Source organism: Cryptomeria japonica, chromosome 10 (genome assembly GCF_030272615.1).
Source record: "Cryptomeria japonica chromosome 10, Sugi_1.0, whole genome shotgun sequence".
NCBI lineage: Eukaryota > Viridiplantae > Streptophyta > Pinopsida > Cupressales > Cupressaceae > Cryptomeria > Cryptomeria japonica.
Genome location: NC_081414.1, coordinates 45,508,493 through 45,528,662, shown reverse-complemented (window position 1 = coordinate 45,528,662; position 20,170 = coordinate 45,508,493). Strand labels below are relative to the sequence as shown.

The 20,170-nt window shown below is 36.5% G+C and overlaps 1 protein-coding gene across 5 annotated transcripts in view; it reads right to left on the bottom strand.

The window, feature by feature from the left end:
• The window catches only part of LOC131029430 (transcription initiation factor TFIID subunit 10), a 128,383-nt gene that overhangs the window by 46,083 nt on the left and 62,130 nt on the right, over positions 1–20,170 (bottom strand). For all 5 annotated transcript variants that reach the window (XM_057959924.2, XM_059213168.1, XM_057959906.2 and 2 more), the window contains exon 5: positions 3,934–3,991. In XM_057959924.2, coding sequence (XP_057815907.1) covers positions 3,934–3,991 — 58 coding nt within the window. The remainder of the gene's footprint in view (positions 1–3,933; positions 3,992–20,170) is intronic.

Here is a 20,170-nt window from a genome sequence, read left to right as displayed (position 1 = left end):
AAATTCCTTGTGAAGTCGCCGCTCTCTCCACACTGCAATGCGAACTCAATTTACCTTGTAATGAGGGCATGGGAAGCTGCAGCAAGTCATGGCGTGAGAAACTCAGAAACAGAACCTGCTGGGAGGAGTTATTTCTAGCTGGAATAATTAGTGAAGAGTGTTGTAATTTGGACCAGCGTATGTACAGGTTCATGGATTTCTAACTTCCATCCTCCTAGTTTTTACAACAGCGAATGATCATTTGATAGCATGTGAGGAACAAGACATTATTGTTGAGTTGTTTGTGGAGTAATATAACTGATTTTATTAGCTCTGAGAATTGTTTAATTGAAATGGCATAAATCTGTGGTATAAATAATAAAAATTAGTTGTGTGTAAACTTGTTGTGCAAATATATGAATGAATGTATGAAAAGCAAGAGAACCAAAACGCAGCAGGTGTCAACTAAACCATTAACTAGTCTACTAAGGTAAAAAGAACAGCACTGGCCCAAGCATGGTAACTGTTTCACAAAATTCCTCTTAGTCTGATTTGAAGATTCTTCATCAGCAAGGGCAGCGAGTTAATACACATCAACTGTTTGACAAAATTCTACAAGGCTGATTGGGAAATTAGTTTTTGACAAATAGGGGCAGCCCATTACAGAAAGTATCAAATTCAAATCCTGTAAACCCAAAAATTGTCCATTCTTTAATACACTCTTCCACTCTCATTTAAGACTAAAGGGTAGAGCCCAGCATGAAAGCCGTCAAACTCTTCCCCCCATAAAAAACAATTTATTTGTCCAGTCAGCAATTTAGCCATGTGAACTTGACCAAGGATCTAGGAGTGAGCTCATCCTTTAGAGGAAAGGTAATTCAGCTGCAGCAAGTTATGAGGCCAAAAAACATCCTTTTTAAGGCATCAAGAGTTGAATATGTTTACATATTCATGTTCCTCTCAAAAAGTAATACATCTCCACATGCAGAAGTTATGGATTCTGGAAGATGAAGGCTGAGAACTGTCAATAGTGGAGTTTTGAAATTGTCGCTAGTGGTTTTGAAACTGCCACCAGTGATTTTCAAAACCATCTATTGAAAGGAGTAGTTTTACTTGAAATTGAAAAACAAGCAAAATTTGAATCGTCTTAGCAACTGCCTCTTTGATTTACATGTACAACAAGGCTTTGTACACAAAGGGAGTCACCCAACTCTATAAGAACAAACTGGGAGCCCAAAGCAAAGGACACATAGTTATATCCTAATTAATTGATTCTTCTCTATATATTCTCTTACAACATCATTATATCCTAATTGTTCCACTATCATATAACATTCGACCATCATTAGAGGTAGTCCACTTGGGCGTTGTTCATCTTCTCGATACAAGTATTCCTCCATTGGTTGACGAAACTGTTTCTTTCTTGCAGTCGTCGTGATCTTGGCATGCCTTATCTATATCAAGTTCATAACTAATGTATCTCATCCTTTCTCCAAAGTATGGACAATGTGGACTCCATTTGCTGCCATACATATTTAAATTCTTCTTTTTTCATACACCTTTCTTTAGAGGATGACATATGGTAGAAAAATTGCTCCCTTCTTGTTGCCATATGATGTGCAAGACTATTGGCCATACTATGTAAGGAGAAATTGGCCATATGAGGAAGGAGGATAGTGGTCATGGTACAGTGAAAGAGAACTTTCTTAAATAATGTTGTGTTGTGACAATGGTGCTGTACAATGATGAGAGATACCCAAGGCCATATGACGAGGGGATGATGTTGTACAATATACTTTGAAGGAGATAATTGTATGATTTGAACCTTTGCCACCTTGAACTGCGTACTAGATGAGTTATCCATTGTGCGATGTGTTGAATGATCATATGCTTAGGTTGTACATATTGAATAGGTTGTACGATGTATTCAAAAGGAGATAGTGATTATTGTCACCATACTATGTATCTTGGATGTACGACATATTTTATATCTCATACAACATAGTCTCTTTTTTACCTTGCTTTTTCTCACCATGTAAAACTTGATCTCATTTTATTATTTTTTCCTTCATTTTGTAAATTCAAATATTCAACATAATATTTTCTCTTTTTCTTTTCTAATTTCTGCTTATTTTCCAATTTCCTCTTCTCACCCTTCTAACTTAATGTTTTTAATGTTATCCCCATTTCATTTCTTGACATACAAGAGTCATACAGTCTTTTATAGCCTTCAATTACACAACTTATCAGGTATTCCAGTTCAAAAATCTTGTCAAGCATGGGACTTATTTTCATATCTTCATTCACATTTTGGTGAAAGTTGATAAATCTTCCTCCTCGTTGTTGACACCACCTAACTTCATTGTCGTGTATAGATAGCTTGGCTACAGTATCGTGCATAGTCCACCAAAGTCTGGGTGTTTATGGTTTTGCTGTTGGCAGTGGCATTACTTGATGCTTCTTCACATATTTTCTTATGGTATTATTATATCCTGATTGTTCCAATATCATTTAATGTCCGGCCATCATTAGGGATCATACTCTTGGGCCTTGTTCATATTTTCGATCCAAGTATTCTTTCATTGGCTGATGTAAACTGTCTTTTCTCCAAATTATGGAACATGCAGTCTCAATTTTTTGTCATACACCCTATCCATTTGGTTGGTGGTCCAAACAGATAGTTTGTTAAATGTGGTTGTGTGCGAGCTAGGGCAACTCCATTAGGCTTCTTGATGATAGGTGTTTCCTCCAATATTACTTCATTCTTGTTAAATTTTCATTTTGGGTAGTAATCCATTCCAACATATTGATTGCATAGGTGGCCTTCTACATCAAGGTACCATCCAAGTTTTCTAGTTTTATGGCTCCATTCTCTAATACTTCTCTTATTTTAAAGGGTCCCAACCACCTTACATTGAGCTTACCCAGTTTTATTTTCTTACAACCGTTGCACTTTAAAACTAATTGGTTGGATTGGAAATTCATTCTCCCTAGTTGCTTGTTGTGCCAATACTTTCATCCATTTTTTATCATCATTTTTTGTCACTCGTTAACACAATAACTGAAAACATAATGTCTACACTTAATGCCTCCAATCTGCAGATGCTTCAAAGCTAAGTTACTGAGTTCTTCTTTTTTAGCTCGGGTCCCAGTACGGGTACGGTTCGGGTACAGCCTTGGGTTCTTCCAGCCTGGTTCTCTGTGGGTCCTTCACAGAAGGACAAACAGAGAACCCAAGCACCCAGGAAGTACCAAGGACCATACCCAGCCATAATTTCATAAATTAAAACCTCAGTTTCACTCTCATAACTTTGTGACAGCTTTTTTCTCAGAATATGCCAGTAAGCAAGCAATTAAATATTATTTCAGTTGCATTTGTGAGCTATATCTATGAACACAGGGTTAGTAAACTTTTCAGCATTACTGAGATTGATTTCAGTTGGTTTATATTATGCATATGTAGCAGCTGTTTGCTTATGTTTTGTGAAATCATTTTCCTTGTGTTGTTAATGATTTGGCATTTTGTCAAATGTTTGAAAAATGAAACTGAACCAGCTTCTGCACTTGACACAGCTAGTGGTAGTGGCAATCCAATTGATTGTGGTTCAAATGAAATTGAACCAAATGTTGATATTGACCTTGAATATTAAAATTGATTATAATTTGAATTTTCATTGTGTAATGACATCTTGAAACTCAAATATTTTCATTTTTCCAAATTATGAATAAGGTATCAAAATATTCTAATTTTTTATATTTATTGATATTTATTGGCAATTATGGATTCATGAGTATCACTCTTCTTATAGTTATACACTGATACAATTTATATTTTATAATTTTGATGTTTGAACATATATATAATTATGGATTCAAAACTGTCATGAATGATTAAATATTTTGCTCATGATCTATTATACCGGTTAACAGTTTATCCTCTATCGCCTGATTTACCTTTTGTTGCTTGTCTCGTTTTTCCTTTGATACACCTGCCTGCCTGGCTTTGCAAAGTCTGAAACGAGGGACAAAAGTTGGAAAACCTCATTAGTAAAAGAATTAGAAGCTGTAGGATACAAGATCTGCAATTAATAAGTTCAGAAATATATGACTAATCAAAATCCTTACCAAGCAGAACAGGATCAATTTGCTACATCCTAAGCAAATTAAGTGTTAACAAGGTTTCCAATGGAAGGTTAGAGCAACATTATCTAGTGTTCTTTCATAAATGATAGCAAAAGCCTCGCAATGGAATGTTAGAGCAACATTAATTAGTGTTATTTCATAAATGATAGCAAAAGCAGATATTGGCATACACAGAAAACAATACGTGACATACTTAATTTCAGTCCCTAAATATCTCTCTTCACAAAACTGAAAAATTGAAGAGAAATTTAATATAGAACCAATACATATTTTTCAGGGGCGTATTGTGGCCCCTTACCCCATAACTGAGAAAAGTAAATCACCATTTCAAGTAAAATATTCTACCCTTTGTGCCTAGACAATCAAACTTCCAACCTGTAATCATAAAAACCAAATCGCATGAGCAGAGCACTACACCAAATGGAGCAAGCAAGAAATCAACATGTTCTACATGGTGCATGCTGAGGGGCCTTTCCTACACTTGAACCAACGAGCTAACTTGTGAGGCAAATCATTGCAGCTATGATTGGAAGAAAATCATTTCTCTTTTCATTCAGAAGTAATTTTCTTCCCAAACCCAGCATATAATCTTCCACAATACTGCAATCTCCAAGTGTGCTTGTAATTCTTCTTCAACAGCAGTGAAGAAAAGAAAAAAATAAATAAAAAACTTATGAGAGGTTAAAAGGAAGCATTTAAAGACCCCCTTAACTCAATCTCAAACACTTCAAGGTCCATTTTCCAACATTCTCCTTCAATCATTTGTTAGCAGAGGGGGGAAAAGGGGAGTGAGTGGCCAGGATAGAGGAGGAGACAAACACAAAAATGAAACATATAGTGTGAAGTCTGAACTGATAACCAATGCAAGAGCAAGCTGGAATGAGAACAGAATACTCTCAATAGGACTTGAACGATGTTGAAATAGCCAAAAAATGCAAGAACTGGAACAAGAAGAAAACTATGGATTCTGGAGACACCAAAAGATCACTGAGATGTGCAGGAAATGAAACATGTGTTATGAAACCAAAGAGAACAGGGGAAAACTAAAAGAACACAGTAAATTCAAGTGGAAAGGAGGAGTTCACAGACTACCATTGTTTCCAGGATGCTGCAAAAGATGTAGAGTTGAGAAAATAGGAATTACAGCAGTGAAAGAAGTTGTGAAGTAAATGAAATCAGCGCATAACTGGATAAATAAATACAAGAGTTGGCCTTTGATTGTACAAGACAAGTTTGAGTGGTTTTGAAGAGATGTGAACTCTTTGCCCATTGGGGTGCAGGCTCGGGTGCTTTCCCCTGCCTAAATAGGGGGCGCAATCCCCTTGTTAAGCATTATGCTCAGACGATTAACTATTTAATGATGAAACTTTCTGTTCTTGGAAAGCACTTTTTTCAATTTAAAAAAATAGCAATAGCAAATAAGAGGAGAATGGATAACACCTTTAAAAGTACAAAGTAGAGAATGGAAATACATGCAAATGAGAATGTAACTAAATAGAGGTGCAACAGAAAAGGAAAGTACATGTAATGAGAACTACAAGTGTGAAAACAAATGAAAAATGTGATAAGCAGATGTAAAAGCTAAGGAGATCGTGATTATGACAAAAGGTATAAAATATGACAAACAAAACTCAGGAGAGCAAAGGAGTGGAAAGAAAAGAGGCTTTGTGTGAAACAAGCTATGAAACAAGATTGAAACGCAAGATTAAAAGAGGAAGAACAGAAAACATTCCTAAAGCAAATGCAATCAAAAGAAGACAAATGAGGAATTAGACAGCCACTAGCAAGCAATCTGTAAAAGCAAAGAGAAGCAACCAAGCACTGAAAGGTAACAATAGCAATGAAAGTCAAGACTAATCATGTTTGGATGTTAGAATTGATTGAAGCATTAATATATGAAAGTGAGACCTCCTCTCAAATCCAACTCAAAACCCAATGTGTGAGAGTTTAACAAACAAGTATGAATGAAGATGCTAATCAAAAGGGATTTTATATGAACTGCAATTGAAGGTGCTAAGGTGCTGACGAAGTATGAGGTGCTTATTATGGAAAAAAAAGGCCAAACCTTGGAATCCGTTGTAAGGAATGACCACAAAAACAAGAAACATCTGATGGTGTGAGTTGGTATAAATTCAATAAACAAGAAAAATCTGATTGTGTGAGTTGGTATAAATTCAATAAATGGACAAACTAATTCTGTTGTAAGGAATGACCACAAAAACAAGAAACATCTGATTGTGTGAGTTGGTATAAATTCAATAAATGGACAAGCTAATTATAATTTATACCTAATACAAACTCAGTCTAATCACAAAACCTGAAAGAAAAATAAATCCTGACCTGCCAAACTTGTGATAATAAATGAAGGTTCAAGCAAAATACCTGCACTAAAGCATCCTCCAAAATACAACCTTGTTTAAGGTGTGTCATATATCAGTCATGGAAGATGCACAATGCTAATAACCCACACTCAAGGCTAGACTATTACAGAAGCAAACTACTGCAACTAAAGCTCTAATAGCAGAGACATAACAAAACAAGGCCGTAAATTGCAAGAAAGGGATGAAGCAGGCCGCTCCTTATTTTCCAATACTTGATGACATCTAAACTTGCATATTTATACTAAATTACTGAATCTGCCTATAGACTATCCAGATCCAGATTCAGTTCAAAACAGATCCATGATCCAGTCCAATCCATCTGCAAATACTGTTACACCCCTCTTTATGACACTGACAATATTTTTTACTTACAAGGTATTATTGGGTAAATTTAAATGCGGATTGGGTTTACATCAGATGGGTGATTTTAATCGAGCATATGTGTATTTAATATTTATCATTAATGTCCAATAATATATGATTATTGTTTTGTTTCAATGTATTTGATGATGATTAAATGTTATGGGCTAACTATAGTTGTGGTTTCTAAGATGGATGCAAGATGATCCACCTTGCCCTCCAAGATAGAGAGAGAGAGAATCATTGGAGAGAGGGATACAAACACTGGAATAGGCAAGTGATGCCATCTAAGTCTCCACACACGCATATGTAGGTTCGAGTTTGTCTTGTGGTCGTGTTTTGATTGTTTCATCTTGCGTCACTTCATGTAAGTGTCAGTATGACCTATGTTGACCCTAGTGTCTCGACCTAGACTATTAGAATATTTAATTATATTTAGTCAACTATGTCTAGTTGTTCTATTAATGGTCATTTAGTTCGTTTAATTTGTTTAATTTGTTTAGCTTAACTATTGCTTCTTTTATTGGAAGGCATAGTTAGTTTTTTAGCATTTTTGCTTTTTAGCTTTTAAGCTTTAGTTAAACGGGGTGTTCTTTTTAGAACACCGTCTTGTAATCTCTATTTAAGGAGCCTTCATCTCCTTGGCTAATACATTCGATTATTTGAGCAATTAATTTTTCATGGTATCAAAGGGGGTCGATGAGATTTTTTAGGATTTGGCAAAATTTTTAATAAAAATTCGTAAGCTTCTACCTAAAATTTATTTCCAAAAATTTTTTGTTTTATTATTTTTTGAAAAAAAATCGAGGGTTTTTATTGGCACATTTTTTGGAAATTTTCAAGGTTTTTTTAATTTTTTTGGGCCTAAATCGCGTGATTTTTTTGGGCGTTGGTTCTCTAGGCATCGGATTTTCTGGGTCGTTTTTTTCCTTTGTCTGCGTAGCGCTCTGGGCGTGTTCGTTTTTTCTGCTCACGAAAAAGGGTTTTCATGACGATTTTCATGGCAGTCTTTTTTTCTGATATTTCCGCAAACTTTTTCCCGCGTTTTTTTAAATCGCAAGTTCTTTGTTCACAATTTATAGGGCATCTGAGTTTTTTTGGCAGCAGCTAGATTGTCGTTTTTTTTCGGGTGTGTTTTAGGACTGAAGCCTGTCTTTCTTCCCACACGTTTGTGTTTTGTAGCCATGAATTTGGCAATAGTGTTTTGGTGGTTTCAACCCACATTTTGACACTATTAGTGGGTTTTCAGCATGCGATATGTAGTTTGGTTACTACAAAGTTTGTGGTTTCTTATTTGGTATTTTTGATTGAAAACAAAATCATGGAAAGGTTTTTAATTTTTCCCTTACAAATTATTTGGTGGTTTTTGTAATTTTTGTCACTTAAAAAATTATTTTTGGGTTTTATAATGTCTATAAAAAATTATTTCAGATTTTTATAATTATAAAAAAAATTATTTTGGGGTTTTCTGATTTTTTTCCACAAAAAATCATGGGAGGATTTTGCTTGATTTTTTCCTCAAAAGTGAAGGAGTAATGTTTTACCGCATGACGTCTGGGGTTTTGCCAAATTATTTCAATTTTTTTATTTCTGCCATAATAATGCAATATGGCCTATGTTGCATTATCGATGGCATCCTAAAGGAAACCCATTGGCATACCCTCCCCATCCACCATACAAAGAACCCTGACCAAAGATTCAATCACCTTAAAAATTGAAAACAAACTTCAAATTATTACAAAATTAACCCCCCCAAAAAAACAGCAAATAGATCATGTTGTATAAATTTTATGTTTGTATTTGTTACTCTCTATGATTAAATCCTCTCCAATTTTGATGAATGTGTCAACAAAAATTGTTCTTGCAATCTCCTCCCCTTCAACTTTTTTGGAAAATGGAGACTACAACCAAGCATCAAACACAAACATTTGCTTGAGATGAGGAATTGCAACAAGAATGCTTTGCAAAGTGAGGAAGTGGCTAGCAGATTGTGTTACTCTTGGTTGCACAAGGTCCTTGCCATTTGTGTGTTTTCTCATCAAAGAAAGGACCCAAGAATGGTTGTAGATACATATGGTAATCTATTTAGCATATTCAACCACAGTTTGACCCATCTAATCTTCTCAATGCCCTCTAACAACAAATCAAGCAATGTGCAGCACAAAGAGTTCATGATATCGTAAGATGCCTCTCCATAAGTAGTCTGCCTATGGCTACATATGCACCTGCATCATCCGTGATAATTTGGACAACATTCTCAACCCCAACCTCCCGGATCACCCCATCGAATAGATTGCACAAAGCCTCAACATTTTTGACTACAGGCAAGCAATCTATAGACTTCAAGAACACCAATGTACCATTACAAGCCATTAAAAGTTGAGAGTCCTCTTCCATCCATCTAATAAGATGTTGTAGCCTTTTCTCCACCATACTTTCTTTTGATCATCAACCACAAGCTATGTATTTTTTATGGCTTTCTATAGCAATGGCCCACTCAAATCTCTAGTTGTTGCAGTCTTAAAACCCTTACCCGCAACCATCAATGCATTCACCACCTTCCCAATACGGGCTAGTCTCCACATTGAACGGAAAATTATTATAGTACCAAAAATTTATTGTTGCCATCCTATAGCCTCATGGCGTATTTCTTTATTCCAAGCGGTACCTTCAAGTGAAGATTGTGCTTCTAAAACATTGAGTCAAGCAAAGAAATTTGGTGATGGTGAAGGAATCTAGCTAGAAGTAGAAAAAGAACCCTCGAGGCTCTCACCAATTGATGAATGTGATTGACAGAAGTGTGGACTTGAGCCAACAAAGGAATTTGTAGCCATAGAACTAGATACATTATGACTCATCACTACTGCAATTGGTTCCTTTGTCTTTTGCTTCTTTTTGTTCATCTCATACTCAAAAAGTAGGGCATTCATCTCTCTAGAAATCTCTTCAAACACCTTAGGATATCATCACATTTTGTCCAAGTATTTTAGCAAGGTGGTATTTTAATCTATTGATTCCACCTGTCTTGATTGCATGCATTCAATACAAGTGATGTGGCCCTTGAGAGTTCTCGATATCCCATACTTCCATGCAGGAACTCTTCTACCACTCATTTGTGTTGAACTTGAAGTTGACATTGTTTTTTTAACGTGAAAAAGTCAGCAGGGTTTTGCAAAAAAACAGCAACAAGAAAAAAGATAAGTATTCATTTAAAAAAAAATAGAATCTACATATAAGCTAAAAATGTTAGGAAACAAGAGGTGAAGGGAACTGGAAAAGATTTTGACAAAATTCCCCTATTTTTTCAAAAAAAATTCATGTTCAAATCAAGAAAAAACCAAAGAACAGAAAATAAAAATTACTTGTTAGTATTTCAACCCCAAATACTTGTCTTCTCTACTCCTTCCCTTGCTATGTCACTATTCAGCTTCATGAAATCGATGAGATTGAAGTACAAATGAAAAAAAGAAATCAATCTTTTTTTGTTTTAAAATTGTTGGGTGCGGCTACAGGCGGACCAGAGAATCTGAGCCTACGACTCACAAGTCCTAGTCAACTCAACTCGGCCAACCTCAGTACTCATGAGTTGGGCGAGTCCTACGGAGTACTCGCTAAGTTCTCAAACCTTGTTGTCACAAATGTCAAAGTGTGTTTTGTTAAAGAAGGGAGATTATTGGAAACATGATCATTAATGTCAAAATGCCTTTGTTGTAAATATTGAAATTGATGACAAAGGTGGTTGATGTCAAAGTTTGGATGATAGTTTGTTATATTCGCTTTAACAGGAGGCTGACTCATGGAATTTTATTATTGCGAAAGAGGTGTAATTTGAGGTCAACTCATGGAATTATGAAAGAGGTGCAACTAGAGGCTGACTCATGGAATTTTATTATTTTGAAAGACATGTAATTGGAGATCAACGAATAAAGGAACTAATTATAAGAAAACATTTGCTACTACTACCAAAATAAAGACAATCCAAATGGTTCTATCCATGGCAACACAACTTGGCAAGAACTACACCCAATGGCCATAAAGAGTGCCTTCCTAAATAGAGACTTTTGGGAAGAAGTGTAAATGTACCTATTGTCATTTTATAACACCCTTGGTCCATCAGTAAGGACCGATCAGAGATACGATCCATGGACCAGCGCTGCCCCAGTTGATCAAGGAGAAAAGCAGAAAAATTATGAAGTATGAGGTGTTGCCTTGCCTGGAGGAAGTTCCTCCCTTAGCCTTTTCTTCCTTCCCCGGAATTCCGAAACCCCGAGGTTCCGAAGTTCCTTCTCTTTGCCTTCTCTTGTTTTTCTTCTCCGGAACCCCGAGGTTCCAAAGTTCCTTCCCTTTGTTGTCTCTCCTTTCTTTTCCCGGAACTCTGGAAACCCGAGTTTCCGAAGTTTCTCTCTTTCTTTCCCCTTCTCTTCTATTCCCCGGAACTCCGGAACCCCGAGGTTCCAAAGTTCCTTTCTCTTCTTCTTCCCTTCCTCGGAACTCCGGAACCCCGAGGTTCTAAAGTTCCTTTGCTAAGTCCCACCTTTTCCTTGCCTCCTTCTCAGTTCCCCGGAGCTCCGGAACCCCAAGGTTCCGAAGTTCCTTTCCCTTCTCAGTTCTCTGAAACTTTGGAACCCCGAAGTTCCGAAGTTCCCTCCTAGCCTTTCTTCCTCCAGAACTCCAGAACCCCGAGGTTCCAAAGTTCTCTTTCTTTGCTTCCCTTCTTTCTCGGATCTCTAGAACCTCGAGGTTCCAGAGTTCCTTCCTTAGCCCTTTTTTCAGTTCTCCGGAACTCCGGAACCCCGAGGTTTTGAAGTTCCCTGCTACTCTCCTTTCTCCTTCCCAGAACCTCGAGGTTCCGAAGTTCTTTCCTTGTCTTCCCCACTTCGGGAACCCGAGTTTACGAAGTCCTCGGACTTCTTTCCGACTGGCAACACTTCTGGATGGCATGATCAACACTCAAAGCTTTAAATGCTCCGACTTTTGTGACTTGTGCACCTTCTTTTGTGGAGCCACAGGGGTGCATTTAATGTTTTTGGCAAGATTTCCATCAGGAGAGGTACGGGGCCATGCTTGTTGTGGTGACTTATGTCATGTCTGCATGCTCTGACTTTGGAAGGTCAGTCAATCCACCCTTCTCAGGGTTGCCTTTTCCGGGTATGGCTAGGTTGCTTGCATGTACAGAAGTCAAGTGCATGCACTCCCAGACTGACATTTCCCTGCACAAACAGGGGTCATGATCACTCTTGTAACCATTTTTCTATATAAAGGTTGTTAAGCCTCATTGTAAAGGGTTCTCTCCCTGCTGGCTTGAGCTATTCCATGCTCTTTCACTTCTCTTCTATTTACCTTGCATTTATGCAACTGTAAGTTTGGGCATTGGCCTTATAATGAATTGAAAATCACCATTCTTGCCTTCCTTCAAACTTATGTATGTTGTGTATGTTTCCTTACCTTCATCATAGGTGTATGTTTTGTGGCTCTTCTCTCATATATGTTGTGTTAACTTAATTCTGAGTGTGACTTGTGGGAAACCTTCTCCCCTCTTGACATTCAGTGAATTCTAACCTCCATACATGCATTGGGGTCACTCAAACAACTGAAGTTTGTGCATCTCCTGAGTGTTTCAGTTGATTCTTTATGTCATTTCGAGTAGGGAGAGAAACAATCTCTTCTTGGTGCATCACCTCCTTTTATTTTAAGCATTTATCTCTTCCCTTTACCTCTGCAAGTTGTTAGAATAGGATTAGGAGTAAGTTTTGAAGTGTTGAATTGGTTCAACACCTACACCTGGATTGAGAAGGAAAGTCGGCCTTCTCCAGAGATTCAACCCCCTTGTGCAAGGTCCCACACTTCGGGGTTGTTTCCATGTTTCACAAAGTTGTTGAGTTGATAGCTCAGCAAGGGTGCAAGCTTTTGTGATAACAGTACCAACCACAAGGATTTAAGGTTCTTGGGAAGGAACATTTGGTATGTAGATTGAAGAAAACTCTTTATGGGCTAAAATAGACACCTAGGGCATGGTACATAAAGATTATAAGTACTTGGGAATACAAGAATTCAAGAGAAGTCCCTCGAATCCCAAACTCTACACAAAAAGCAAGGATGGCAAAGTGGTAATTGTAGTTTATGTTGATGACATAATCATTATAGACAATGACATCAAAGCAATTGAACGAGTAAAATCGAATTCTTGTTCCACTATTGACATGACAAATCTAAGACTCAGACACTACTATTTAAGTGAAGAAGTTTGGCAAACTAATAGTCATATTTGTGGTTCTCAATCAAAATATGACATTGGTTTGTTAGACAAGTTCAAAATGACAAATCGCAAAACTTCATCTATACCTATGAAGCAAGGGCTGAAACTTTCAGCCAAAACTAACAAGGGTTTGTTAGACAAATTCACAATGATAGATTGAAAAATTTCATCTACGCCTATAGAGCAAGAGCAGAAACTGTCAGCTAAAATTGATTCAAAGACGGCCAATAAATCAATCCACAAGCAACTATTTGGAAACTTAAGAGCCTCAATGGAATTGGCTGACTTAAGTGCTTGCCAAGAGTCTCGTCTTTCATGAGTGCATGAAGCATGTTGATGCACATTGCCATTTCATTTGGCATGGATAGAAGATGAGTAATGGAGCTACAATATTGTCCTACCCAAGACTAGATTGCAGATATTCGCACCAAGTCTCTTGGTCCAAATAAGTTTCTCAAGTTTAGATATACAAGGATGTTATATTGGTGTCACATAGTTATAATTGTCATTTAGTTGTTTTCAATAGTCATACATACTTGATGTACTGAAGCGAAAATATTCAAAAAATCCTGATTATACCCGATTTTTTGTGAATCTATCCCACAGATGATTTTCCCCCAAGAAATCCCATCTTTATAAAAAATCATTGACTACAATTTTCAACATTTTTTTTGCATTTAAATCTCATTTAAATTGCATCTAAATCCTCAACTGATGTCTCACCAATTTGTGGAACCCTTGAAACCTACAAAATGGTGAAATATTTTATGAATAGTGTAGTTGTGTGATAATTTAAAGGCACAACTACAAACGGGAGCTTGTTGGGGCATGCATAGAAGGCACACCTAGTTGAAAGTTTGCAAAGAGTAGGGAAGCAGTGCATTTGAGTCAATGGTAGGCAATTTTTTGCAATATAACTTCACGCCATATAAATAGTATTTATACAAAATTCTACCAACACAAACCTAAGATACCGGATTCTTTTGTTTTAGCCCGGGTCTTGGGATAGGTACGATTCGGGTTTGGGTACGACTTGGGTTCTTCCTGGGTGTCTGGGTTCTCTGTAGGTTCTTCTGTAAAGGAGCAACAAAGAACCCAAGCACTCAAGAAGTACCAAGGGTCATACCTAAGCTTAATTTCATAAATAAAAACCTCAATTTCACTCTCATAACTTTGTGACAGCTTTTTTATCAGAATATGCCAACAAGCAAGCAATTAAATATCATTTCAGTTGCATTTGTGAGCTATGCCTATGAACACGGGGTTAGTAAACTTTATATCAGCATTACTAAGATTGATTTCAATTGATTTACATTATGTATATGTAGCAGTTGTTTGCTTATGTTTTGTGAAATCACCTTCCTTATGTTGTTAATGATTTGGCATTTTGTCAAATGTTTGAAAAATGAAATTGAACCAGCTTCTACACTTGGCACAACTTTTGTTGGAGAAAATGAAGTTGAAAAATGATTGTGCTTGACCTTGATGCTTCTGCTGAAGAAAATGAATATTAAAATCGATTATAATTTGAATTTGCATTGTGTAATGACATTTTGAGACCTGAGTATTTTCATTTTTGTAAATTATGAATGAGCTATCAAAATATTCTATTTGTATGGACATACCCGTACCCAAGGGAAAGAAAAAACAATTGCCGATTTTGTATCCATAGTCGTACCCGAATCGATAACTTAGACACAAACAAATATATGAATAAATTATTAAATAAAATTTTCAATGTGCACATCATGATCTTTCAATCTACATTAACAAGGTAAAAATGATAAATCTATTTTATTTTGGTTAGGCCTCCATCCAAAGATATCGTACTTTAATGATATGACAAGTGAATGGTCTATATTCTAAGGTTATCTTCACTCGTTGTTAGTACTTTATATTTTGTGTCTATTTCATCATGGTTTCGTTTTATCTATATTCAGATGCTAGTCATCAATATGTCGTCACACATGGTTTATTTTTGTGCCTACTTCTTATCTACTTCGAATGTTAAATAAAATTTTCAATATGCACATCACAAGGATCTTTCAATTTGAATTAATTAACAAGATAATAAGTGTTAAATCTATTTTCTTTTTGTGAGGCTTCCATCCAAAGAGAGTATTATACTATTACAACAAGTGAATGGTCTATATTTTGATGTTACATTTTAGCTCACCATGTCTACTTCAAATTTTATGTCTACTTTATCATGGTTTAATTTTGTGTCTACTTCTTATCTTCATTTTCTACACAGCTAAATTGTTATTGTGAAGATTGGTTGGTTAATTGTGTTGGCAAAATATGTTGTCATTGATGTCAACTTGATGCCTGACAGGTATGTATTGTCATTGAGGAGATAATTGGAGTATGTGCAAAGGTCAGTGATGTGTTTGATGGTGCATGTATATGTTGAAGATATTGGAGTGCAGATGTGCCAATGATCAGAGATGTAGAAGACAGTCCAGAGATTCACCTAATGTCACCATACTAATCCAAAGCAAATGGTATGGAGCAGATTGTATGCATTTTCTTATTCGTTTTGTCTATATGTTGCAGTTGTCTTGGTTGAAGTTTACTTGCTCTAGGTGTCTATACCATGTTGTTTAAGTTCAGTGATGTTTGGTTGCCTGTGATTGTGTCGTGGTAATCTACTCTGCATTCTTCCACTCTGCATGATTTTGATGTGCGGCTCTAGAATCATGCTTTGAAGTATGTCAGATATCATTCTACCAATTTTCAGGTTGCAATTATTTGTACAGAGTAAGTTATAGGGATTGGATCTCTAGTTCAAAGTCTATCAGTATAAGTTGTCTCAATTGGGTCACTAGAATGTTCCGCATTCTACTGCAACGATTGGTATGGCCTTGCGGTTTTGGGAAGTGGGTGAAGACTATTTTGGATCAGTGATAAGGGTTTCAGAGGTGTTGGTGCTTCAATGTATGGTATTCTTCGTAATGGTTTCATGTTGTTGGTCCGACCTACACAGTGTTTACTAGTTTGGTGATGTTGCTCATTTGCACTAACATATAATGATTGATCCCTTCAAGAGATGTCGTAGGAATGTTGTAGATGGTCTTCAATGCTTTGTTCTTGGTTTGCATGATGTTTTCAGTGTCTCCCCGATGGTAAAGGAGGTTAACAATGAGCAATCTTCACAGTGGTATTGATAATTGACCGACATCATGTGTTCCTTCATTTGCGGATGGTCCAAACATATTTCATTAATACTAAAAGATGTGTTGTGATATGATTAGGGTTCAGTTATGTACTTGGTTGATCTGCAACCAAATTTTGTGGTTAATGTACATATTTGGGGCCGATCTACTCTAGGTCACACGTTACATTTGATAGGTCCAATTTTAGCTGACCTAAGTGATGCTTTTGGATAGTGCGGAGGATATATAAGGAAGAACAAAGCATTTGTCGAAGCATAGGAATTGATGTGAAGAAATGTTATGTGCAAAATATATCATTAATATCACAGATGATTATGAAGTGTGTTGAATCTGTATGACAGAATAGTTTGGGCTACAAACAGGACTGCACTACAGGCATTTGTCAAATGCTTCATCTTCATGAGTTCATATTGTGCATAATATTGTAATCTCATTGTACCTTTCTCTGGAGAAGTGATCTTCATATTGCAAACATTGTATCTTGCCCTAGTGAAATGCGCCTTAACTTGCAAATCCATTTAGGGAGCAGTGAGCTTCCTTAGTAGTGAGCCTAAAACAAACTTTGTAAAAATGTGTTTCATATATTGTGAGCTAATCATTTAGTAGCAAATCTTACATGCTGCACTGCATCCTAATATTTTAGACAACTTTTCATTTGGGCAATTCATGGTCTAAGCTGTCTATATCTCAATGCTATGGAAATGCCTATAAATTTCAAAAACAATTCAACATTTTATTTTTTAACCCGATTATTTCAAAAATCTTACATGCTGCACTGCATCCTAATATTTTAGACAACTTTTCATTTGGGCAATTCATGGTCTAAGCTGTCTATATCTCAATGCTATGGAAATGCCTATAAATTTCAAAAACAATTCAACATTTTATTTTTTAACCCGATTATTTCAAAAAACCTTATACTTTTAGTTTGCGGATTTTTTCCCAAAAAGATTTTTGCTGCTATGCTTTTACTAACAAAATCACTTTGGTAATATAATATAACTCAAGGTACACTTAAGTTATTTTAGGGTTTAGTTTAAGGTTTATTGTGTTTTATTTATATAAATATATTTAGCTCTCTTTATTTCAATATCAATCAAATACTTCTATTTCTGAGTTTTCTCTTCACAATTATGGGTTTCCTTGTGTGTTTGGTTTTTGAAATATAAGTTGCAATTGTGGCATGGGCATTACACTACCAACAAGAAAGTTATGAAACCACCTATGCAGTTTTATCACCATGTAAATGAAAAAACATTGGGGAATGTAATATCCCTTGCCAATTCTGACCACAAAATGTTGATTAGAGGCTCAAGGAATATCGTCAAACACTTTGCATACAACCTCTTTACTTGCTGTTTCTATGTTTCAGTCTGATAATGATTGCTTGAAATGATGTCAAATGTGATTTAAATGCTTTCAAATGGTTACTAAGATGCCTAGGCAAAGAACCATAATGCAAATGCAATTCTTTTTGTTTTTTTGAATGCATATAGATGACCCACAGAATGTAAATATGCACCTACAGCAGCTAGACATTAATACACACAGTTGGCATGCAAACTAAATATGAGAGAGATAACTCTTGGCAAAAAACTCCTTGTGACTACAATGATATTAGAATGCAATGAGATTGCTTACAAACTGAAATGACAAGCAAAAGGCCAAGACTCTTGGCTTACAATTATGTATCCAATGCAAGTACCAAACTGATATAAATGTGCATCTACAGCTGCTTAAGAACATCGACTAATACAACTGTAAAAATGATGCCAGCTACACTAGAAAAACACGAGAGAACCTGATGTAAACAAGTTCTTCACGAGAGAACCTGATGTAAACAAGTTCTTATGATTGAAAAAGATGTAGCATATCCTTGTGCAAAGAATGGAGTCTCTTTGAAGCCAAATCGTACCTCTCATGCAGCCTCCCCTGTTCTAGCATGAACTTCTTATATAAAGTCGTAGCGGCAATAATGAAGATCTTCAACAATGTCTTCTTTCAATGTATTTAAATCTGCAAAAGATATTCTTTGAAAACCCCTTGAAGATTCTGATAGAAATGTAAATCTTATCCAATGAAGCAACAACTAGACCTCTGTATGAAGCCCACAGTCAAGCAATAATTCAGCTGGTCTTTCACAGCCTCAAGATTGCATAAACACTGAAGAGGTTTCGTTCTCCAATGCTAAAGATGCCTGAAACCCTAGGTCTCAATGCACAACAACCAAAAGCAAAGACAAATGATGATCAATAATGAGTTTCATTTGCTTTTTGAAACCTTTTATATCCTCTCAACTCTTACATGCCTTTAAAACACTTTTGAAATCCACTTTAGGGTTTTAATAAAACTTTATAATAACTTTTCAAAAGGGTCGATCCTTTCATTTGGTGCAAAACAAAATAATATAAAGTATATATATTAATAATCACTTATATCTCCCTTGAAATTGGAACTTTATATTATTCCTCATAGGCACTTTATAATTTGACTTTATGATATTAAATCCCCTTTAATTATAAAATCACATGAAGTCAATATAATATTCCCTTAAAATAATTAATTATTATTAAAGTAACACTTTAATAATAGTTAACTGTCATTACTCCATTAATAACCATTATTTAATGATTTTGACTTCATCACTGGCTACCCCATTGCTCCCACTGTCAATCTGGATGCCTTACTAAAAATTGTAAGGGTCCCTCTCTAACTTTCACTGACTTACTATAAATAGTAAGTCCCTCAAAACGAAACTAGAAACCTCTAAATATCAATGCCTCAAAACAAATGAAAGATCTAGTGAGATAAACACTTACAATGGCCACCTAAAGAGCTGCAAAACTCCCAAACTGGACCCTCTAATCCACCATACTAGCCTACGCAGGTCAAAATCATAGGCTAACCCCTCGAACTCTGATGCTCACGAAAATGGGGACATTACAGTCGGCCCTCCCTAAAATTGCTTGTCCTCAAGCAATCTCTACTGTGAAGCAACTCCACTCCACCAAAAGTCCAAAAGATGAGCTGTGAAATGTCCCACACATCTCCAACCAACCCCTGTAGCACCAACATAAACACAACTGCGTAAGAACAAACATCAGGCCAACTATCCAACCCCTGTGCACAAGAATAGTACATCGAAATCAAAACATGTTCATGAAGGCCAAGGATGAAGTATGCTCTCAACACACTGAACATGCTGCAATGCTCAACTGTAAACCCTGTCTGGAATCCTGATGCACCCAAAGAATCCCAAACTCTACACTCAATGCTCGATTGAATGCCAGGATCCCAAATCACTCTGTAGAGTACTCCATCCAGACCATGTGGCATCAACATGATACCATTGTATAGTGCAACTAAGTCAACCCCAACAGAAGGAAGAAGCAATCCACCAGCTGGAACAATCCCTGGATCCCATAGCCAGTATGGAAGTCTACCATGAGAAACACTCCCAAACATCCGCTGCTCAAATCTAATCTCAACTTCATCATGCCAAAAGTGGTGAAGCCAACAAATGGGACTCATCCTAACAGTAGTGCTAAAACTGTCACTACTCATGTCCCAATGCAAACCAAACTCACATCCGTCTGCTCTGTGGAGATAGGAATAACTGGAGGTATCTGCATCACCACAACTATCTCCATACTCTACTGAACTCCCATGGATGTGTTGACTCCGCAAGTAATCCAACTTGCAGCTATCGATTTCATCTACTAAAGATGGTGAATACCCATCCCACAACGGATGGTGTAATCTCAAAACCAATCCCAACCGATGCATCAAGTGCTCCGTGTGTGGATCAAAAGAAAAATGATGAGCATTCCCCACTATGCAATTACGATAGAAGGCTCCAACCTCGATCAATGGCT